The sequence below is a fragment of the Giraffa tippelskirchi genome, chromosome X (genome assembly GCF_054371585.1).
Source record: "Giraffa tippelskirchi isolate mGirTip1 chromosome X, T2T-mGirTip1v1.2.pri, whole genome shotgun sequence".
NCBI classification, from domain to species: domain Eukaryota; kingdom Metazoa; phylum Chordata; class Mammalia; order Artiodactyla; family Giraffidae; genus Giraffa; species Giraffa tippelskirchi.
The window spans coordinates 32,763,742-32,788,229 of NC_137289.1; the positions used below are offsets into that span (position 1 = coordinate 32,763,742).

Genomic DNA, 24,488 nt, shown 5'->3' on the forward strand with positions numbered 1-24,488 from the left:
ATGAGAGAATCAGGTTAACACCCAGCTCCCTCTTCTCCATAAAGCCCTATGAGCTGCCCCTGTAGAAGTGGCCCTTGGGGTCCTTGCCTCTGACCTCGTCACCATGAATGTGGCTCAGGCCTGCCTGGGAACACACTCTCCTCCCTTGGAGACTCACGCCACCCGTCTTGCACATCTCGGTGGTCCCAGTGGGGCAGAGAGGGGGGAGGATGGGTGTTGGAGATGAGGGTGGAAGAGAACGGATGCGTCTGTGTACACTCCTCCTGGGCACCTGGGAAACGTCGGAGATGTGCGTGGCCTACTGATGGTGACTGTGGCTCAGCAGTTTCCATCAGATGCACTAACCCATGTGACACACAGAACAAATATGCAGAGAATTCACAACTTTATTGAAAATACAGAAAACGTGCCCTAAAACAGTGGGTCAATGACTCAGCATTTGTATTTAACACACTTGGCAGGCACTGTGTGCCTGATGGTGAGGTATCAGAACTTCATTCTGGCTCAAAGGCACTTTCGCCAAAGCTGTCAGAGAGACCATTCAAGAGGAACCGGGGCTACAGAAAGGCCACTGGTGGTAGGGGACCAGGAAAGGCCCTGTGGGGGCGGCCGGAGTGAACGGAGGGTGGTGGAATCCAGGGCAGAGGAGGCAGAAACAGAGGGGGTAAGGTTGGCATGGGCAGCAAGAGCAGCATGGGGGGCATGGGCGGCATGGGGGCATGGGGGCCATGGGCAGCATGGGGGGCATGGGCAGCATGGGCATCAGCTCCAGGGGCATCGGCTCCAGAAGGACCCAGTCCCAATTTGGCTCCTGAATGAGGATGGTGATGCAGGGTCCACCCCAGTTGCTGACCACAGGGTAGGCCGGGAGCCGAAGGGGTGCACCTCTGAACCTCAGTGCTCTCTGGCATTTCTTCCACATGGTCCTTCTATGCTTAAACCACACCTCCAATCAGAGAGAAAAACGGGCTGCGTTAGTACATGGAGCATTTAATGTCAGACAGGAAAAAACAGAGCGGGGAAATCTTGGTGACTTGAAGATGGGAAACTGCACCAGGAGAAGAAGCTATTTCCTTCTGGTTAAAAGTTTTTAGGACATTTACTTAAAGGCCCTGCCATCAGTCCCCCACCCCACCCCCAGCAAATGAGCACCGACGATGTGCCTGGCTCTGGACTGGCTTATGGCCTCGTCTGTCCCCCCACCTATTACTATTCCTGCCCCTAACCCCACTCACTAGGCAGGTGCGCCTTCGTGATGGGGGAAGTTGAGCACAGGATAAAGTGGGTGCCTTTTAAAATCATACTGAGAGGAACGGGACCCATTTTGAATGACCCATCTTTGGTGCACAGTAAATAATCAATAGGCGCGGGCTGGATTTGTAAATAAAAGCTGTCCTCGGGGACCGATGCGACGGTCATAGAGACAGAGCTGGTGTTGCCAGGGAGGTTTGGTCGTGGGGGCCCAGGCACTCTGTGGCTCGTCTGCTGACACCAGTGGAGCTGAAGCCCTGGACACCGCCTTAGTACTAGACTGCAGATCAGAGAGGTTTAGACTGCTGCTGCTGCTGCTGCTGCTTAGTGGCTTCAGTCCTGTCCGACTCTGGGCGACCCCATGGACTGCAGCCTGCCAGCCTCCTCTGTCCATGGAACAAACTTCGCCCAAATTGACCGACATTCTTAAATCTTGGCCAGCCAAGAGATGGGGGCGGGGGGAGGAGGCAACCACTGTTGTCTTTCTCAGTTCTGCACTCTCCAGCCTGTCCCACCCTCCAAACCTGCCTGCGCTCAGGACCCAGTCAGCTCCCTCTGCTCTGGGTGTGGCTGCAAGGCCTTGGACCAGAGTCTCTGGTTCCCAGCATGGCCCTGCTCTCTAGGCACTGCCACTCAACCAGCAGGGCCCCATCGTCCCCTCATGCTTAAGGCAAGAGGGTGCAACCTGCATATTAGGAAGATAATCGACAACCACCCGGGTCAGGATTCACAAAATGGCTCCTTCTGAAATATGAGCCAACTCTTAACAACTGAAAGAAAAACCTGTGCTGTGGGTGCCACTGCTCCCTCAGCATCCCACTTATTGGAATTACATCATATTTAATAGTTTTGCATGTTTTCACACCGCAAATTTTACATGAAACCAAGGGCCTCCTGCTCTCTACCGCCTCATTTTTCCTCTCCCATCCTTAGTATCTGGGCTCTTCTGATGCATGAATATGTAGTCTTAAGGAGCCAGATTAATAGAGCTCCTTTTGAAGGGGGAGATAAGAGTGTACCAGGGATCAAATCTGCATAAAGATAAGCAAAATGCAAAACTGGCTAACTGAAGTTCTGGCGGCTACTACTTCCATATTCCCAGTACTGCTTTCATAGAGTAACTCTTGCTGTGTGTGAAAACAAGGGGAGATGTCTATTAAATATTTCTTTGGGAAATTCGTGCCATAGAATTTGGAAATAGGTGGGAACATTCTCTCTTTTCCCTTAGTTGTTTCCTGTGGGTCCTTTTCCCTTCAGAGCTCCACTAAGAGACCACTATGTAAACCCAGGAGAAGCATGTCACCAAAACTTCAGGTTTTCTTTCCCAGTGAGCTTGCTTTGCCTGCATGAAAGAGCAGAGGCCCGGGCCTCCCAAGCCCTGGCCAGACCTGACTGTGATCCTAGTCCCTGGCCTTAGGCTCCCAGCCTTGCTTTCCAGACCTCCCCACCCCAACCAGGTCTGCAGCCCGCATCCATCACCACCCTCACACAAGGGCTCTGCAGCAAAGTGAATAATAATACCTTCCTGATTTTTCTTCCTTCCTTCCTTAATTTTCTACTTTAACAAAATATTCCCTTGATACAACTTACTCTGTTCTAAAAACAACTATTCAGTTTCTGTGCCTTGAGGTACCGAGTAGTCATTACCATCTAAGTAAATGGGCAAGTACTTCGAGTTAACACAAGGAAGCTACTGGCTTGGAGCCATGGACCGTGGGCCATCAGAGAGAGATTCTTCAAAACCAATCCCTGAAAATAGTACGAAAAGGGCAGAAAAAAAATCCTTAGCCATTAGAAATTGCTCAAAATAATATTCACTGATACATCTGGCAGTTTCATAATGTTGCATATATGCAGTATCTCCAATAAATATATTGATAGTGTCCAATTTTCTCAAACTCACCTTTCTAGGTCAGTGGAAATTTATTCAACTTATTTTAATATATATATTTAGACAAATTCCTAAGGGTCGCACATCTTTCCTCCATCTCCATCATAATGCACAACCGACTATGTTAGCAAAGTTTTCAGACTGCACATCAAACAATTTCAGAAAATTAAAATTTACAGCTGAAACTCTACACTGCTCTGAGTGAGTGTGAGTATGTGTCTGCTCAGTTGTGTCCGCCTCTTTGCGACCCCAGAGAGCCTGCCAGGCTCCTCTGTCCATGGTATTTTCCAGGCAAGAATACTAAAGCAGGTTGCCATTTCCTTCTCCAGGAGGTCTTCCTAAAACAGGGATGGAACCCCCGTCTCTTGTGTCTCCTGCGTTGCTCTACCAAACACACAAAAACAACAGCAGGAGGATCGGGCACTTGGAATTGTAAATTATCCCCCTCCCCATCAGTCTCAGCTAAACTAAACGTACATTTGTTGCTCATATGTTGCGTCCTGAGGTGAATTATTCCCTTACCCAAATGCCTGAATACTTGAAAATTCACTCCTTGCAGAAAGAGCTGATGCCTGGCTTACGTATTTTAGATAATTTAGTATACTTGGACCCCCTTTGTGTGCTGAGTCACTCAGTCGTGTCCAACTCTTTGTGACCTCGTGGACTGTAGCCCACCAGGCTCCTCTGTCCATGGGGATTCTCCGGGCAAGAATACTGGAGTGAGTTGCCACTCAAGGGGTGGACCCCCTTATAACCCAGCTATTTGGTGCATTAATTTGAATAATTCCTAAGTCAGACTCAGTCCCAACATGAGTCCACAGAGAATTGCCCCTAAAGGATATCAGTGTTAGAAGGAGTTTACTTTACTGAAGTTCCCAAAGCCCCAGAAGTTCCAATCTTACTTCCCAAACATAGTGAAGGCTACAAAAACAAACCAACGTGAGAATGTCCAGGACAAGGTATCCAGTTCCTGAAGTGGGTTTTAGAAGAGCTGTTACGCCAAAGTGCTTTTTCCCAGTTTATTCACCTGCATTCTATCTTCAGTCACTCCCATGCGTCTTGCAAGCTCCTGTCTGAGGGGGAATAATTACAAACATTCAGCATTTGACATTATGCATGAAATGAAATGTATGTTGTACATTTCTCACTATTTAAAATATTTATTCAGAGTAGCCAAGATAACAGCATAGGAAAACTCTGAGCTCACTTCCTCCCTTGGGCACACCAAAATTACAACTATATACAGAGAAGCTCTTGATGAGAATGACCTGAAAGGTGAGCAGACAAGATCTTCCACAACTACAGCTATAAAGAAGGAAACACGATAAGATGGACAGGAAGGGTGGAGAAGGGGTATAGTCAAGACTCACACCCACAGGTCGGAAACCCATATGTGCAGTGCTTAGTCGCTCACCGGTGTCCCACTCTTTGCGATGCCATGGACTGTAGCCCACCAGGCTCCTCTGCCATGGGGATTCTCCAGGCAAGAAAACTGGAGTGGATTGCCAAGCCCTCTTCCAGGGGATCTTCCCAACCCAGGAGTCGAACCCAGGTCTCCCGCATTGCAGGGGGACTCTTAACCATCTGAGCCACCAGGCAACCCATATACAGGAAGATAATTATAATTGAAGAGATTTACCACAAGAAGCAAGGGGTCTGAGCACACTAGATTTCCTAGCCTGGGGTCCTGAGCCGGGAAGATAAGCTCTCGGAACATTTGGCTTTGAAGGCCAGCAGGGCTTCCTTTCAGGAGACCCGGGGGCTGTGAGAAATTGAGACTCCACTCGGAAAGGATGAACCCCAAATCTCACATGCTCCAGGACCCAGGGCAGAAGCAGTGATTTGAAAGGAGCCTCGGTCAGACCTGCCTGTGGATCCGGAGAATCTCCTGAAGAGGCAGGAAACAACTACCGCTCACCCTGGGGACAAAGACGCTGGCAGCAGCCAGTTTAAGGTGCTCGTTGGACCGTGAGGACTCTGCTGCTGGCAAGGGCCATTTTGAAATCTTCCCTCTAGACTATTAGTACTGTGACCCAGCCCTCCCACCAGTCTATTGGCACTAATCCCGACACACCCCAAACCAAGCAGCTAGCCAGGCAGGGACACAGCCTCACTCACCAACAAGTCAGTTGCCATAGGACCTCCTGAGTCCCCAGTCACCCAAGAACCAGACTTGCCCGCCAGAGGTCCCAGGACCCAGCCCCAAACACCAGTGGGGCCAGCAGCCTCTGCACTAGGCAACGCCTGGTAACCAACAGACCTGGGGTCCACCCATGGTAGTCAGCCCACCACAACAGAAGGGCTCATGCAGCCCATACAGAAAGCACCCCTGGAGCATATAGCTCTCTCTGACGACCGGAGGAAGTGACACAGTATATTTAATGTGATCAAAGGAAAAAATCTACAACAAAGAATACTCTACCTGGAAAAGCTATCATTCAGAGTTCAAGAAGAGATAAAGACTTTTAGAGACAAGCAAAAGCAAAGTGTTCGACACCACAAAACATGCTTTAAAAGAAATGTTAAAGGAACTTCTCTAAGCAAAAAAGAAAAAGGCTATTAATACAAATAAGAAAAGAGTAAAAAGTAAAGTTATAAGCTTTTACACAGCAAAGGAAGCCATAAAGAAAACGAAAGTCCATAGGGTTTACGAAATAGTAGAAAATATTTGTGAATGATGCAATCGACATGAGCTTAACTTTCAAACACTTCATACAACTCAATAACAGCAACAAAAAACAACCCAATCAAAAAATGAGAAGACTAAATAGACATTTCTCCAAAGAAGACATGTATGTGTGTGTGTGCACACATGTGCTCTACTGTGTCCAACTCATTGTGAATGTGTGGGACTGGAGCCTGTCAGGCTTCTCTGTCCATGGAATTTCCAAGCCAAGAATCCATGGGGTCACAAAGAGTTGGACACAACTGCGCGCGCGTGTGCCCGCACACACACACACACGCACACACACACACACACGCGTCTTCTTTGGAGAAATCTCTCCTTTGGTCTTCTGCCCATTTTTTGATTGGGTTGGGTTTTTGTTGTTGTTTTTATTAAGTTGTATGAGCTATTTCTGTATTTTGGAAATTAAGCCCGCCCAGACATTTCTTCAAAGAAGACATATAGATGGCCATCAGGCACGTGAAAAGATTCTCAACACTGCTCATCCCACATCTGGGCATATATCTAGAAAAGAGAAAAACTCTAATTAGAAAAGATACACAGACACCGATGTTCATAGTGGCACTGTTGACAACAGCTAAAACATGGAAGCACCCTAAGTGTTCATCAACAGATGAATGGATAAAGATGTGGTATGTATATGCAATGGAATATTACTCAGCCATAAAAAGAATGAAATTCTGCCTTTTGTAACCATGTGGATGCACCTGGATAGTATTAGGCTAAGTGAATTAATTCCAATAAAGACAAACACCGTAAGATATCACTTACATGCAGAATTCAAAAAAAACAGTACACATGAACTTTTTTACAAACAGAAACAGATTCACAGACGTAGAAAACATATTTCTGGTAACCGAGGAGGGGGAATGAATTGGGAGTATGAGATTAACAGATGCACACTACCATATATAAAATAGATAAACAACAAGGATTTACTGTATAGCACAGGGAAGGTTATTCACTATCTTATGATAAACTGTCAAGGAAAAGAATCTGAAAAAGAATACATATACACAACATGTATACGTAAGTATAACCAAAAACACTATCTATATAAACCTCATGGTAGCCACAAACCAAAAATCTATAATGGACACACATACAACAAAAGAGAAAGCAATCCAAACATAACACTAAAGAAAGCCATCAAATCACAAAGGAAGAGCGCAAAGAAGAAGAAAAGAACAAAAAGAAAAGAATTAACAAAATGGCAGTAAATATATACTTACCAATAATTACTTTAAATATAAATGGAATAAACGCTTCAATTAAAAGACACAGAGTGGCTGACTGGACACAGAAACAAAACCCACGTACATGCTGCCTACAGGAGTCTCCCTTCAGATCTAAAGACTCAGACAAAAAGAGAGAGGATGGAAAAAGGTATTCATGCAAATGTCAATCAAAAGAAAGCTGGGGTAGCAACACTTGTATCAGATAAACTTGTCTTTCAAACAGAGACCATAACAAGAGACAAAGAAAGACTACATAATGAACATGCAATCAGCTCAAGAAGATGTAACAACTGTAAATATATAGGCAGCCAACATAAGAGCACCTAAAATACATACAGTACATACAAACAAACATAAAGGAGAAACTGACAGTAAGCATCACATTCAGGACTTTGCCACCCCACTTACATCAACGGACAGATCATCCAACAGAAAATCCATAAGGAAACACTGACCTCAAGTGACATATTAGACTTAATGGACTCATAGAGCATCCCATCCAAAAGCAGCAGAATACACGTTCACATTTTAGGAATGTCGACATTTTAGGAATCAGTGAACTAAGGTGGACTGGAATGGGTGAATTTAGCTTGGATGGCCATTATATATACTACTGTGGGCAGGAATCCCTTAGAAGAAATGGAGTGGCCATCATAGTCAACAAAGGAGTCCAAAATGAAGTACTTGGATGCAATCTCAAAACCGACAGAATGATCTCTGTTCATTTCCAAGGCAAACCATTCACCATCACAGTAATCCAAGTCTACGCCCCGACCAGTAACGCTGAAGAAGCTGAAGTTGAACGGTTCTATGAAGACCTATAAGACCTTCTAGAACTAACACCCCCCAAAAGATGTCCTTTTCATTATAGGGGACTGCAATGCAAGAGTAGAAAGTCAAGAGATATCTGGAGTAACAGGCAAATTTGGCCTTGGAGTACAGAATGAAGCAGGGCAAAGACTAATAGAGTTTTGCCAAGAGAACGCACTGGTCATAGCAAACACCCTCTTCCAACAACACAAGAGAAGACTCTACACATGGACATCACCAGATGGTCAACACCGAAATCAGATTGGTTATATTCTTTGCAGCCAAAGATGGAGAAGCTCTATACAGTCCGCAAAAACAAGACCAGGAGCGGACTGTGGCTCAGATCATGAACTCCTTATTGCCAAATTCAGACTTAAATTGAAGAAAGTAGGGAAAACTACTACACCATTCAGATATGACCTAAATTAAATCCCTTAGGATTATACAGTGGAAGTGACAAATAGATTGAAGGGATTAGGTCTGATAGACAGAGTACCTGATGAACTATGGACAGAGGTTCATGACATTGTACAAGAGGCAAGGATCAAGATCATCCCCAAGGAAAAGAAATGCAAAAAGGCAAAATGGCTGTCTGAGGAGGCCTTAGAAACAGCTATGAAGAGAAGAGAAGCGAAAGGCAAAAGAGAAAAGGAAAGATATACCCATTTGAATGCAGAGTTCCAGAGAATAGCAAGGAGAGATAAGAAAGACATCCTCAGCAATGAATGCAAAGAAATAGAGGAAAACAGCAGAATGGGAAAGACTAGCGATCTCTTCAAGAAAATTAGAGCCCGGCGGCCTCTAGGTTGCGGCGGGGAGGGGCCGCGGCGGCGGGCGGAGCCCTCGGAGCCAGCCTCCAGGGCGCGGGTGTCCGCGCCGCCGCCTGGCCCGCCGCCCGGGTCGGGTGAGGTGGGGGCCGTGCACGGCTCTGGTCCCCCCCGGCCCGTCCCCCTCCGGACCGGGGCGCGCCGCCCGGTGGCTCTCCGTCCGCTCCTCGCTCCTCACGCAGCCCCTCCGCACGACCCCGAGCGGAGGCGCCGAGAGAAAGTGAGGAAGAGCAGGCTGCGGGAGGGCCTGGATTTGCTAGTGGAACTAGGTTTTTCCCGAAAGAGGTGACAGAATAACTGAGAAGAATCTGCTGGACTGTGGAGTCCAGTCCTGAGCTCAGTAGGGAAATAGCAAGCTCATCTATAACCAGATCTACAGCATATACTTTTTTTAAGAATCAACATTGAGCAATTTTCTGAAAGTAAACCATGAAAGCCCTCTTGGAGGCCGCACACCTGTCTGCGAACTTGAACCTGAGAAATGGACGTTTTTTCCATCAGGGTGATCTCCTTCTTCAGCTGAATCATCAGAAGTGGTGAGAAGAAGAGACCCCCTACCCAACCAAACTGCTTCAGACAAATTCAATCAGTCTATCAAGGAATGGAGCTGTGCAGCGTGGCCAGATCACCATCTGCCTGCACCACCACTGAGCTGTCTCTCTAGGACTGCCACCTACATGTAGGCTGCACCCAGTGCAGGGCATCTGGCTGAGGCAGGGGTTGGGAGTGAAATCCTGCTCCATTCACCAAGCCAAGTTTATTGGTGCCTGGCCAAATGATGTGGCTTCTTTTTCTGATTTGCAGCAGTGCACCCTGTACGGTCTAGTGGCATGTCTGACCATCCCCATCCCATACCCCAGTCCTATCTGAGATTCTCTTCCTTACCTCAGATGGATTCAAGATTTTCATGAACAAATTAGGTGTCTTGCAAAAGATGAAACGTTTGACCCCAATTGAAATTAATTTCATAGGTGAAGCTCAAAATATTACCATATGTAGGAATTATGTATATATTTATACATGTATGCATATACAGTTAAGTAGATACCATTGTCTATGTATCAGAAGTTAGCACAGTTTAAATGGGTAAATGTTTAAAATAAAACTATTTGGGGTATTTGAAAAAAAAAAAAAGAAAGAAAATTAGAGATACCAAGGGAACATTTCATGCAAAGATGGGCTCGATAAAGGACAGAAATGGTATGGACCTAACAGAAGCAGAAGATATTAAGAAGAGGTGGCAAGACTACACAGAAGAGCTATACAAAAAAGTTCTTCATGACCCAGATAACCACGATGGTGTGGATCACTCACCTACAGCCAGACATCCCGGAATTCGAAGTCAAATGGGCCTTAGGAAGCATCACTACAAACAAAGCTAGGGGAGGTGATGGAATTCCAGTTGAGCTATTTCAAATCTTAACAGATGATGCTGTGAAAGTGCTGCACTCAATATGCCAGTAAATTTGGAAAACTCAGCAGTGGCCACAGGACTGGAAAAGGTCAGTTTTCATTCCAATCCCAACGAAAGGGAATGACAAAGAATGCTCAAACTACCACACAATTGCACTCCCCTCTCACGCTAGGAAAGTAATACTCATAATTCTCCAAGCCAGGCTTCAACAGTACGTCAACAATGAACTTCCAGATGTTCAAGCTGGATTCAGAAAAGGCAGAGGAACCAGAGATCAAATAGCGAACATCCGTTGTATCATCGAAAAAGCAAGAGAGGTCCAGAAAAACATCTATTTCTGCTTTAATGACTATGCCAAAGCCTTTGACTGTGTGGACCACAGCAACTCTGGAAAATTCTTAAAAAGATGGGAATACCAGACCACCTGACCTGCTTCCTGAGAAATCTGTATGCACGTCAGGAAGCAACAGTTAGAACTGGACATGGAACAACAGACTGGTTCCAAATCGGGAAAGGAGTAAGTCAAGGCTGTTTACTGTCACCCTGCTTATTTAACTTATATGCAGAGTACATCATGAGAAACGCTGGGCTGGAGGAAGCACACGCTGGAATCAAGATTGCCAGGAGAAATATCAATAACCTCAGATATGCAGATGACACCACCTTTATGGCAGAAAGTGAAGAAGAAATAAAGAGCCTCCTGATGAAAGTGAAAGAGTAGAGTGAAAAAGTTGGCTTAAAGCTCAGCGTTCAGAAAACTGAGTTCATGGCATCTGGTCCCATCACTTCATGGCAAATAGATGGGGAAACAGTGGAAACGGTGGCAGACTTTATTTTTGGGGGCTCCAAAATCACTGCAGATGGTGACTGCAGCCATGAAATTAAAAGATGCTTGCTCCTTGGAAGAAAACTTACGACCAACCTAGACAGCATATTAAAAAGCAGAGACATTACTTTGCCAACAAAGGTCCGTCTAGTCAAAGCTATGGTTTTTCCAGTAGTCACGTATGGATGTGAGAGTTGGACTATAAAGAAAGCTGAGCGCTGAAGAATTGATGCTTTTGAACTGTGGTGCTGGAGAAGACTCTTGAGTCCCTTGGACTGCAAGGAGATCCAACCAGTCCATCCTAAAGGAAATCGGTCCTGAACGTTCATTGGAAGGACTGATGCTGAAGCTGAAACTCCAATACTTTGGCCACCTGATGGGAAGAACTGACTCATTGGAAAAGACCCTGTTGCTGGGGAAGATTGAAGGCAGGAGGAGAAGGGGATGAAAGAGGATGAAATGGGTGGATGGCATCGCTGACTCAATGGACATAAGTTTGAGTAAACTCCGGGCGTTGGCGCTGGACGGGGAGGCCTGGCATACTGCAGTCCACGGGATCACAAAGAGTCAGACACGACTGAGCAATTGAACTGAACTGAACTGAACGCGTTCTCAAGTGTACATGGAACATTCTCCACAAAACAAGTCTCAATAAATTTACGAAAATTTAAATGGTATCAAACATCTTTTCCAACTACAGTGCTGTGAGACTAGAAATCAACTACAAGGAAAAAAAACTTCAAAAAAAACCACAAACACATGGAGGCTAAACAAAATGCTACCGAACAATGAATAAGTCATTGAAGAAATCAAAGATGAAATAAAGAAAAAATCCAGCAACAAATGAAAATGAAAACACAATAATCCAAAGTCTATGGGATACACTAAAAGCAGTTTTCAGAGGGAGGTTTGTAGTAATTCAAGCTTACTTCAGGAAATAAGAAAAATCTCACATAAGCAACCTAACCGCACACCTAAAGGAACTAGAAAAAGGAGAACCAGCAAAACCCAAAGTTAGTACAAGGGAGAAATCATAAAGATCAGAGAAGAAATAAATGAAATAGATTTTAAAATATATAAAATAGCAATGCAAATAAGAGTTGATTCTTTGAAAAGGTAAATAAAATTAATAAATGTTTAGCCAGACTCATCAAGAAAAAAGAGGGTCCAAATCGATAAAATCAGAAATGAAAAAGAAGTTACAATCAACACCACAGAAATACAAAAGATCATAAGAGACTACTATGAGCAATTATTTAGACATCAATAAAATGGATAACCTAGAAGAAATTAACAAATTCCTAGACATGTACAGTCTCCCAAGGCTGAAGCAAGAAGAAATAGAAAATTTGAACAGATCAATTACTAGTGATGAAACTGAATTGGAAAATTAAAAAGGATGTATTTATTTTACAGCAGCAGGAATATAGCCAATATCTTATAATAACTTCAAATGAAGGATAATCTATAAACATTTTCAGTCAGTATGTTGCACATCTGAAACTCATAGAATATTTGAAATCAACTACACCTCAATGAAACAGACATCAGTAATCACGAGAGCAATGCAAACCCAAACTACAATGAGATGTCACCTCACACAGGTCAGAATGGCTCTCAAGAAGAAGACTCCAAATACCACATGTTGGAGAGCACGCGGGGAAAGAGAGCGCTTGCGCACTGTTGGCGGGAGTGTAAACCGGTGCAGCCACCGCGGGGAACAGTATGAGGTTCCTCACAAAATTAAAACCAGAACCACCGCATGACCCAGAAATTCCAATCCTGCGCATATATCTGGAAACAAAACAAAACACTACCTCAGAAAGCTACACGAACCCCAGTGTTCATGCAGCATTACTCACAACAGCCAAGATATGGAGGAAACGTAAGTGTCCATCATCATGCTGCTGCTGCTGCTGCTAAGTCGCTTCAGTCGTGTCTGACTCTGTGCGACCCCATAGACGGCAGCCCACCAGGCTCCACCGTCCCTGGGAGTCTCCAGGCAAGAACACTGGAGTGGGTTGCCATTTCCTTCTCCAGTGCATGAAAGGGAAAAGTGAAAGTGAAGTCGCTCAGTCGTGTCCGACTCTTAGCGACCCCACAGCCGGCGGCAGCCCGCCAGGCTCCTCCATCCATGGGATTTTCCAGGCAACAGTACTGGAGTGGGCTGCCATTGCCTTCGGAACGGATTAAGAAGATATGGTATAGACATACAATAGAATACTACTCAACGTGACAAAGAATGAAATTTTGCCATCTGCAACAACACAGATGGACTGGGAGGGTATTATGCTTAATGAAATAAATAAGTAGGACAGAGAAAGGCAAATAGTGTATGATATCACTTATATGTGAAATCTAAAAATGAAAACAAACTATTGAATATAACAAAAAAGAAACAAGTCTCATAGATATAGAGAATAAAGTAGTTGTTACCAGTGAGGAGAGACAGGAGAGAGGGACAAGATAGGGGTAGTGGATTAATAAGTACAAACTGCCATCTATAAAATAAATAAACTACAAGGATATATTGCACAATCCAGGGAATATAGCCAATATTTCATAAGAACTATAGTGGAGTACAACCTTTAAAAATTGTGACCTCGCCTTCTCCCACGGAGTCCAGGAGTCTGTTCTTTATGTCTGTGTCTCTTTTGCTGTGTCAGAGAAATCGTGACATCTTTAATCTACCACAGATCCCAATATTCGATGTGTATAATCCTAATCATTGTAACATGTTTTTTTTTAAAGCAGAAAAAATTGGAAATAACCTGAACATCCATCACTGGAATTAAATAAGTTTAAATTATCTTAGTAAGTTAGTTTAAATTTATAAAATTAAATACTATGCACCCATTAAAAACAATGGGGATATTTTTAATAAAATATTATAAAAATATTACCATGAGATATTTTGAGTAAAAAAAGCACAGGTTAGTATGTGTGTAGTATGGTACCATCTGTGTGAAAGGAGGAAAATAAAATGCATTTGTATTTACTTGTATTTGCACGAAACAGCTATGGAATATGCATTCTTGTTGGGGGTGATATCACCACTGAAGGGGTAAAAATTGGTTCTTGTGTGGGAGGAATCTGAATATTTTTATGTAAGGAGCACAGTTATATGTAGAGTACAAAAACAGATACACAGTATACCTGTGTATTCAAATTAAAGGAGGAGCCAATAATCAGGAAGAAATGTCTTCAAAGCCTCCTCAGGAGAGTGACGATGCAAAAAGGTTTGCGGGAAAAAAGGATGAGAGACATCCTTTTCTAGAAGGATGTAAAGAAATGAGTCCAGATGGCTGTCTGAGAGAGCAGAAATGAGTTACTGGGAAAAGGAAGGGACAAGAATAAGGATGTTCAGTGTGTTCTCGTTCATATTTTTAGTGTTGGAATCATGGGACAATAGCATCTATCTAACTTTAAAAAACTGTTGTGTGAAAATTGTATAAATCTTAATTATGCTGAATTGGGTAAAAAAAAGATACAAGCTTTTGGTTATAAGAAGAATAAGTACTAGTGATGTAGTATACACATGATGACTATAGTTAATACTCCCCTATGATGTATATGAAAATTAAGAGAATAAATCCTGAGTTCTCATTACAAGGAGGAAAATACTTTTTGATATCTACGTGAGATGATGAATGTTCACTACATTTATTGTGAACATGTAATCATTTCATGATGTATATAAGTGAAAGCATTATGCTGTGTACCTTAAACCTGTACAGTGATATATGTCAATTTTATCCTAATATATCTGGAAGGAAAAAATTGAAAATAAAATAAAATAAAATAAAATAAACAGTAACTCTTTCATGAAATTGTAAGAGATACTAAATTACAAGATATAACATATAGTATAATGGTGCTAGATTCATATGACAACTATGTAATATAAATTATATCTGATTATAATGATCATAATCTGGTTACAATCATTGATTATATCTGGCTTTGTTATTTTCACATGCTATGTGAGTACCATATTTCTGAGAGTTTCTCTAAATTATCTCTTTTGTCTTTCCATTAATATCCACTACAATATTGTCACCTAAATCTTAAATAATTCTCAAATATGTCCTCTCCTCCATATCAGAGTTGCTGCTGCCTTTGTGTAGGCTATAATCTTCCAATGGTATTATAAAAATAAGCTCCTAATTCTATTTTGCAATTATCTAAACTTGATATAGAGTTTTATGTCTTCATATCTTTGCCCTAGAAGCATCTTTAGACATCATCATCAACTCTGTTGTATGGTTATATATTGATTCTGCCCAATATGTAGCAGTAAATATAAAAACAGAAATGATAGTTTAACTGGCTTGTATATACAACTGTTCATTTTTTTAATGCAGAAATTTTCTTCACAAAGATAAATATATTATTGTGATATTCTGATACTATTGTTTTTATTAAAAAACACAATTCTAAATAAATACTTTGAAATCAAAAAAAATTGTGAATCACTATGTTGTACGCCTAAAACTTACGTAATATTGTATATCAACTATTCTTCAATTTTTTAAAAAAGGTAACTTTCAAGTCTCCACCAAAAGTCTATTAGAACTAATAAATGAATTCAGTAAAGTTTCAGGATTCAAGATTAATATATAGAAATGTGTTGCTTTTCTATACACTTAATAATAAGCTATCAGAGAAAGCAAGAAAACAATCCCATTTAAAATAGCATTAAAAAGAATAAAATACCGAAGAATAATCGTAACCAAGGAGGTTTGGTTTCACCAAAGGAAGCGCAATACACTTTCACCAAGTGAAAGACCTATACTCTGAAAACCATCAAACCCTGCTGAAGGCATTTAAAAATTATACCAAGAAATGCAAAGATAATCTATGTTCTTGGACTGGAAGAACTAATATCGCTAAAATGTCCATAAAACCCAAAGCAATCTACAGATTTAATGCAATTCCTATCAAAATACATGGCAGGGAAGGAAATCAAAAAAAAGAGGGGCTGTGTATATGTATAGCTCACTCATTTTGCTATACTGCAGAAACTAATACAACATTGTAAAGCAACTATACTCCAATGAAAATTAACTAAAAAACAAAAAGTACCTACAAAAAAGTGGAATATATGACATTGTTCACCCTACAATAAATTCACCCAAAAAAGAAATAATCCTGAAATTTATATGAAACCCTCATAAGACCCCCAAATGGCCAAAGTAATCTTGAGAAAAAAGAACAAAGCTAGAGGTCTCACACTCCCTGGCTTCAGACTATACCACAAAGCTATAGTCATCAATGCACTTCCCTGGCAGTCTAGTGGTTAAGACACCTGACACCGCCCTTTCACTACAGGGGGCTTGGGTTCCATCCCTGGACAGAGAAGATTCTGAATGCCATGGGGTGCGGCCAAAAAAAAAAAAAAACAACACCTCAGTATGGTACTGGCATTAAAAACACATACACTAGAACAGACTAGAGAGTCCAGAAATAAACCCAAGTACTTACCGTCAATTACTCTATGACAAAGCAGGTAAGAACATACAATAGGGAAAAGAGTCACTTTAATAAGTGGTGCTAAGAATACTGGACAGCTGCGTGTAAAAGAAATTAGAACATTTTCTCACAGAACATTAAAAAATAAACTCAAAATGGATCAATGACCTAAAGGTAAGACCAGATACTATAAAACTCCTAGAGGAAAACATAGGCAGAACACTCTTTGACATAAATCACAGCGATAATTTTTGGGATCTGTCTCCTAAGGCAAAAGAAATAAAAGCAAAAACAAACCAATGAGACCTAATTAAACTTAAAGGCTTCTGCACAGCAAAGGAAACCATATACAAAGCAAAAGGACAACCTACTGGACGGGAGAAAATTTTTGCAAAGGATATTACTGACAAGGGGTTAATATCCAATATTTATAAAAACAGGTCAGGCTTCCCTCATAGCTCAGTTGGTAAAGAATCCACCTGCAATGCAGGAGACCCTGGTTCTATTCCTGGGTCGGGAAGATCTGCTGGAAAAGGGATAGGCTACCCACTTCAGTATTCTTAGGCTTCCCTTGTGTGGCTCAGCTGGTAAAGAATCCGCCTGCAATGCAGAAGACCTGGATTCGAGCCCTGGATTGGGAAGATCCCCTGGAGGAGGCAAAGGCTACCCACTCCAGTATTCTGGCCTGGAGAATTCCATGGACTGTAGAGTCCATGGGGTCACAGAGTCGGACACAACTGGGTGACTTTCACGCCACTTCATACAACTCAGTATCAAAAAACAAAGAACCTAACGCAAAAATGGGCAAAGACCTGAATAGACATTTTGCCAAAGAAGATACACAGATGGCCAACGGACATATGAAAAAAAAAATGCTCAACACTGTTAATCGTCAGAGAAACGCAAATCAAAACCACAATGAGATCACCTCATACCTGTCAAATGGCTATCATCAAAAGGATAACAAATGTTGGCAAGGATGTGGAGAAAAGGGAATCCTACACTGTGGGAATGTAAACTGGTGCAGCCACTATGGAAAACAGTATGGAAGTTTCTCAGGAAAACTCAAATTAGAACTACCATACGATCCAGCGATTCCACTCTTGGGTAAATATCAAAGAAAACGAAAACAGTAATTCAAAATGATATCTGCACCTCAATGTTCATAGCAGCATTATTTACAACAGCCAAAAGATGAAAGCAACCTAAATGCCCAGTAACAGATAAATGGATAAAGAAGATGTGATATATATATATATATATATACACACAATGGAATACTTCTGTCATAAAAATGAATGAAATTCTGCTATTTGTAACAATGTGGATGGACCTAGAGAGTACTATATTTAGTGAAATAAATCAGAGGCAGAAAGACAAACACTGTATGATTTCACTTACACGTGGAATCTAATAAGTGAAACAAATGAAAAAACGTAGCTAAACAGAGACAAAATTATAGATACAGAGGAAAAAAACAGGTGGTTGTCTGAAAGGAGGGGTGGGGGGAGGAGAGAAATAGGGGAAGGAGATTAAGAGGTAAAAACTTCCAGTTACAAAATCAATAACTGGTATGAAATGTACGGTGTGGGGAATATAGTCAATAATTATATAATATCTTTTATGGTGACAGACTTATGGTGATCATTTTTAAATGTATAGAAATAATGGTACACCCATGGCGGATTCATGTCAATGTATGGCAAAACCAATACAATATTGTAAAGTAAAAAAATAGATAAATAAATAAATTTAGAAATAATGAATCACTAGGTTGCATAACAGGAACTAACATATTGTTGTAGGTCAGCTACACTTCAAAAGTAATCAAACTGAAAAAAAAGAGATTAGATTGGTGGTTACCAGAGGGAGTCAGGTGGGGGAACTGGGTGAAGGCAGTCAAAAGGTATAAATGAGATATAGGCAGTTCTGGACACCCAAATCAAGGGGCATCTTGAGTTTGACACTTGAGAAAGGGAGAAATTGGGCTGATTCTTAGAATTATCACACAGCAAAAGCCAACCGAACTTGGAGTAATCAAACTGAACAGAAAATACTGAGCCAAAGTTGATGCTATTTACCATCCTTTCTCATTAACTCATCTCCTACCACCATGGAGGTTTCCATGAAACGGTTTGCCTACAGCCTCTCCAATCAGTCCTCCTCTGTCTCTTGCAAGCTTCTGTCACTCTTTCAATATTCCCTAGCTCATTGAGTATTCCACCAGCCATTCAGTTGGGCAAATCAGAAATTCAGATATTTTTCTTAATCATTTCCCTTTACTCCTATGTCCAAATTACCATGAATCGCTATCAATTTTACCTGCTAAATACCTCTTCAATCTGTTCACTTCTATCCATTACCACACCATCACCTCTGGCCTTGCCTACTGAACAGCCTCCTAGGATCAAATCTCAGCCACATTCGAGCTGTGTGGATCTTGGGCAAGTCTCTTCACGTCTCTGGGCTTCAGTTTTTCTAACAGGTCAAGCAGGGATAAAAAAAACAATAGCTGCCACATTCACATAGGGTTGTGAAGATTCAATGACAATCTGTAGGAAACCCTTTAGGGCAAGTGCTTAACACAGTAAGTACAATGTAAATGATAGCTTTTAAAATCTTTTCTGCATTCAGACACTCAGCAATCCATTCATTCTCCCCTCTGTGGCTTGCCTTAGGGACAATTCTACCTCCGGCACAAACTTTAAGGGTAACTAAAAATTCAGTAATTAAGACAAAGGATGTTCTAATGTAGTATTTGGGCTTCCCGGGGGCTCAGCTGGTAAAGCTTCCTCTTGCAATGCCGGAGACCTGGGTTCGATCCCTGGGTTGGGAAGATCCCCTGGAGAAGCAAACTGCTATCCACTCCAGTATTCTGGCCCGGAGAATTCCATGGACTATACAGTCCGTGGGGTCTCAAAGAGTCTGACACGACTGAGCGACTTTCACTTTCACATTCAATGTAGTATCTACATTAACGCAAATATAATCCATGAATAACTGATGACCAATATTTTAAATCAAAGTAGAATCCAACCGCACACGTGCTCCACCATACCTCCAGCGACTCATTTGTTAACTATGGGCCGACAGTTTCCCGACATGACTTATTCAAACTCCCCACCTTAACACTGACTCGATTCCCACCGGGCAGAGCCCCCGCCCCAGGCCCTGGGGTTTTCAACTCCAGAGCTGAGGACAGGGACCCGCTCGCCTCAGCCCGCGCCCCCGGAGCCGCCCGCTTACCGCATGGCCACGCTGAGATACGGAGTGTCTTGGAAAGTTCTCTCCAGCTCCCGCATCTGCTCCAGCGTGAAGGTGGGCCGGGAGACTCGGTGGCGCCTGCCTGCCCCCCTCCAAACCTCGATGGCGGCTCCCCGGCGCTGCTCCTCCCCGCCCTTCTCTCCGCCCTCGCCGCCGCCCGCGCCCGCCTCAGCGTCTATCTCAGCCTTGGCGTAGCGGCTTCCCCCGTCTGGGGGGCCCGCATCTCCCGCGGCCACATTGCCGCCTTCCTTTTCTTCTCCTTCTTCGTATCCCGCCTCTTTCCCCTCCGCGGCTGCTCCCTGCTCAGGTTTGGACTGAGCCTTCGGCTCCTCTCCCTCTTCTCCAGGAAGCGAGATCTTCGCGGGCTCAGCCTCTGCAAGAGAAGAAACCCGAAGACAAAGGTCAGGCCGTCGAGCGAGCCCGCTGAGGAAGAGGAGGGAACCCGCCGCGTCTGAGGAGGAATCCTCCTGCTCGCCCCTCCCTAGGGAAATTCGTTTCCCGGTATCCTCTGAACCGAGTGCCCAGCCTGCCACTGACCGTGCACTTCTTCCCAATTGTCCTTGACCCGCAGCCTGAGGAAGCCCGCAACGACCGCGTCGGTGTCGCTATGGGCACTGTGGCCACGCTGCGGCTGAGGCTTCATGTTCCGACCGCTGTCCAGGAGGCTGTGCCTTCAGCGGAGGCTGTCCTGGGTCTCCCGAGATCCCGGCTCTAGACTCAGGGCTAGAAGCGGCGGCCCGCGATTCGGCACCGTTAGGGCTACACTGGCGTCGGGTCAGGACTAGAGTCCGGATAGACGCCCTCCGGGGGTTTATCGTCGGCTGCTGGGGGTTGGGTCGGCTGAAGTGCGCATGCGGCAGGAGCTTGGCGGTCCTGGCGGCGGGGGGAGGGAGGGGGGAGGAGGTATGGGGGGCAATTCTAGGTGCGCACCACAGGGGGCGCTGGTAGGGAGCATGAGTGAGAGCAGAACTCAGGCCCCCAAGTTGCAACTTAGCTGACCAAGTACTGCGCACTTGGTCCGGCGTCTTCCCAGACCAAGGGCCTGTGCCTGATTTGTGGATGGGAAGAACGGGCCCTCACCCTCGCTCCGTAGACCTTGGAGAAACGTTTGGGGACTAGCTCCTGGCTCAGCCCGCCATATCCAGCAGCCAGTACTAAGCAAGGAGAAGCAATCAAACTAATATGTTCACCCCGTGGTGTCGCCGGGGATTGGTTCTGGGACCCGCCGAGGATACCAAAATCTGCGGATGCTCGAGTCCCATAGCGGGCCCTCCGCATCTGCAGATGTGAAACCCACGGATATGGAGGGCCGTCTGTGTGTCTACAGAAAAAAACCCGTGTATAAGTGGACCAGCTAGGCCTTTGCTTGCTCTGAGTTTTTGCAGTGAGGCTGAAGTCCGAGTCTGCCATACTCCAGCGGTCTCCAGGAGCAGGAGTTCAGGGCTGGGTTTTCTGAGCAGGTGGGGTGCTCAGATGCGCTATGAAAACAAAACAAAACCCCAGCCCACTCCCTTAAGAAAGGCCCTTAGCCTATTTTAGTAACGAATCCACATCAAATATCAAGTGTGGAAACCTGCACAGTGTTTAGAACACTCAAGGGGTACAGAGAGCACCCCTTCCTTTTGTTTTTGCCTTTGTTGCAACTATGGATTGTGCTACATCTTTATAAACAGCCCCTATTGCTTCTGGCTGTAAATCCTCTAGAGGTATACATGTACCCTGGGGTGGACTCCTGTGGACGTGGCTAAATTACCTGCTTTCTTGCAGCTGCCTCCCCCACCCCCTTATCTCGCCTCATCATGTTTTCTAGAAACCTTCCTGAGCCCTTTCTGAGGAATAAATAAATTTTATTCATTGTCAAATAAAAGAGAGCCAGGCTAGATTGCAGGCTCTATGATTTTTCCTTGAAGAAGTGTTTTATGGATGCCCCAAGGCTTGTTAATATCCTAAATACTGAAAATAACTTCTAACAATGGGCCCTATACTTGACCATGTACTTATCTTGTGTTATCTTACACAACTGTTTTTGTCAACCCCATTTGAGATCAGAAACCAAATCATTTTTGTGGGCTCCTGAATGTATCATGGGACCAGGTCATCTCACCTACAGTGCCTAACGCATAATACCTTTTGCTTCATGTTTCTGGAGAGTGGCTAAGAAATTAACTAAAAAAGGGGTTGGTGACCAATTCTTTTTCAAAAAGATGGTAAGAGATGGCAATCTGATACCTCTTCCTGATTTTAACCAAGACGTTTCCTCCTCATGTTGGCCCTGGTTGAGTTCAGCAAGCCTCTGCCTCTCTTGGCTGGATATCCTATGCACAATTTTGTCTTAATATTAGTTATCTCATGAGAGACCTATTAGAGTTTTCATCATGATTTGCATTAGACTAGCTAAGAATTCTATGAGAGCTCAGGAAGTGTGTCCCTTTACAGCTCAGATTTCCACAGTGAATTTGTGTTTTCCCAACTGTAGTAACCCATGTGACCCTTGACAAACGTTGCCTTACTTTGGCATCAGTCATGATAGTGTTTTTCTTTAAATTTTACTTAACTTCACACTTTTAAAACCTTAAATACTGAATGGAGCCTCAAGTAATAACCACGAATCATGGTTTGATGTATTAGATTGATGGGAGTGAAGGGCCCTGGAGCCAGATTGTTGGCCTATAAATCCTGGCTGTGCTAACCACTTGCTAGCTAGCTAAATTGTTAGGTTACTCATTCTCACTTAATCTTGGTCTCTACATCTGTGAAACGAGGATAGCAATAGTAACTACCTCACCAGGTTATTGTGAGAATTAACTGAGGTGATAAAAACAAAGTGCTACCAATAGCCATCCTATGCTGCCTTACATTTCTTTTTTTTTTTTTTAATATTTATTTATTATTTATTTTGGCTGCACCAGGTCTTAGTTGCAGCACATAGGATCTTCAGTCTTCACTGCAGCATGTAAACCCTTAGTTGCAGTATGCAAGATCTTTAGTTGCAGCATATGGGATCTAGTTCCCTGACCAGGGATTGAACCCGGGCCCCCTACATAGGGAACACGAAGTCTTAGCCACTGGACCACCAGGGAAGTCCCTGTCTTACACTTCTGACTTTAGTCAATTGTATGGTTTATTTATTTATTCACAAAGGTCCATGAGAGAAGAGAGATGATGGTTATTCTCTGGCAGTTGGCAATGAGGACAGAGAGTTTTCTTGAGAACGTGTCGCTGCCATGTTTTTTGTCCCTATGTATGCTTCAGTCAGTAATCCTTTGTTGGCTGCTGTGTTTACAAGGCCCTACCTCAGGCAGTGTGGAGAATGTCATGATTCCAGACACAGCTATTGTGCCATGGGTTCTCACAGTCTGGAGAGAGAGAGATCAGTCCATGTGAGAGAAAGAAGCTGAAAATTCTGGAGACAGAGTGTCCAGCCCTACCATCACTAACTTGCTGTGTGGCTAGAGGTAAATTAACTGACCTCTCTGTGCCTCAGATACCACCTTTGTAGGGGGAGGATCATGATGGTAGCTGCTGGACAGTGTTGTGACATTTACATGAAGGAATACAAGAAAGGTCCATGGTGAGGGCTCAGATAACTTCCGCTGATGCTGAGTTAAGGGGTCGGGACTGACTGGGGGCCTGCACCACGACTGAAGATGCTGGACATGGAGTATCACCCCTGCTCCTGAATGGATATGAGAGTTGGTAAGAATGCCACATGGCCATGCTTGTTCATGCTGGTGACACCGTATGGGAGCTCACTGTGCACCCGGGCCTGACTAATCGATCTTATTGGCCCGAGGAGGGGGCCATCATTCTCTTTAGTTCCTAACCAAGGTAATGGAGGCTCTGAGAGGTTCAGTGACTTTCCCAGGGTTACACAGCCCAAAGGTAGGGCCAAGATTCACAGCTTTGAAAAGACTATTCTTAGCAGCCCGTGGTAGAAGCGGGTTTGGTGTTTGTGGGAAGGGTGTTGTTTGTACCCCACGGGATGGATCAGATACTGGCAGATGCTGAGCAGGTTGTGCTGAGAATCCCAGGGAAAACAGATAGCATGAAAAATAAAATAAAATAATCAAACAGGGAGCTTGATGTTGTAAATCAACTACACTTAAAAAAAAAAAAAGGTAGCACGAGCAGCCCCAGGAGGCATGAGTGCAAGCTTGTCTCAGGGAACCCCAACACAGCCAGATGTGGCCAGGTGAGTACAGATAAAGGGTGACTTTTTTTTTAAATTGGCTGTGCTGGGTCTTCAGTGCTGCACGGGCTTTTCTCTAGTTACAGTGCATGGACTTCTCATTGTGGTGGCTTCTCTTGTTGGGGAGCACGGGCTCTAGGGCGAACAAGCTTCAGCAGGTGTGGCACGTAGGGTTCAGTAGCTGCAGCTCCCGGGTTCTAGAGCACAAGCTCAATATTTGTGGCGCACGGGTTTAGTTGCTCCGAAGCATGTGGGATCTTCCTAGACCAGGGATTGAACCCATGTCTCCTGCATCGGCAGGCGGATTCTTTACACTGAGCCACCAGGGAAGACCGAAAGTGTGGCTTTGAGAGGGAGTCGGAAGGAGAGCCTGAAGGTAACACTACCGTGGGTGAGAAATAAAGTTTAAAAGGTAGATTGAGGTCAGAATTATGAAAGGAGTCAGAATGCCAGCATCTGGACACGGATCAGTGTAGTGGTTTTGGTCAGGGGCAGTGATAATGAAATCAGGGTCTTAGGATGTGGAGGAGAGGGGGAGAGTCTCTAATTTGGCTCCCAGCTCAGCTCACTGCATTTATTGCGCTCAGCCACAAGGATGGACACAGCTTCCTGACTTGGAG

At 43.9% G+C, this 24,488-nt stretch overlaps 1 protein-coding gene across 1 annotated transcript; it reads right to left on the reverse strand.

Moving 5' to 3' along the window:
• Positions 1-368: 368 nt before the first annotated feature.
• On the reverse strand, positions 369-20,549 carry LOC145535941 (uncharacterized). Its single transcript, XM_081564292.1, has 4 exons — positions 20,217-20,549; positions 19,662-20,052; positions 4,170-4,215; positions 369-946 (listed from the first exon to the last, which is right to left on the reverse strand). Exons 1-4 carry the CDS (start codon positions 20,320-20,322, stop codon positions 542-544), a joined length of 948 nt encoding a protein of 315 aa, XP_081420418.1. The 5' UTR covers positions 20,323-20,549; the 3' UTR covers positions 369-541.
• Between the last annotated feature and the right edge of the window lie 3,939 nt (positions 20,550-24,488).

Bases quoted from the DNA above. Each gene is read 5' to 3' on its own strand.
- LOC145535941 (XM_081564292.1), bottom strand. From the start codon at position 20,322: ATGAAGCCTCAGCCGCAGCGTGGCCACAGTGCCCATAGCGACACCGAC. The intron at 20,053-20,216 runs GTCAGTGGCAGG...CTTCTCTTGCAG, and splicing joins CAATTGGGAAGAAGTGCACG to AGGCTGAGCCCGCGAAGATC. The intron at 4,216-19,661 runs GTAAGCGGGCGG...ATTCCCCCTCAG, and splicing joins TATCTCAGCGTGGCCATGCG to ACAGGAGCTTGCAAGACGCA.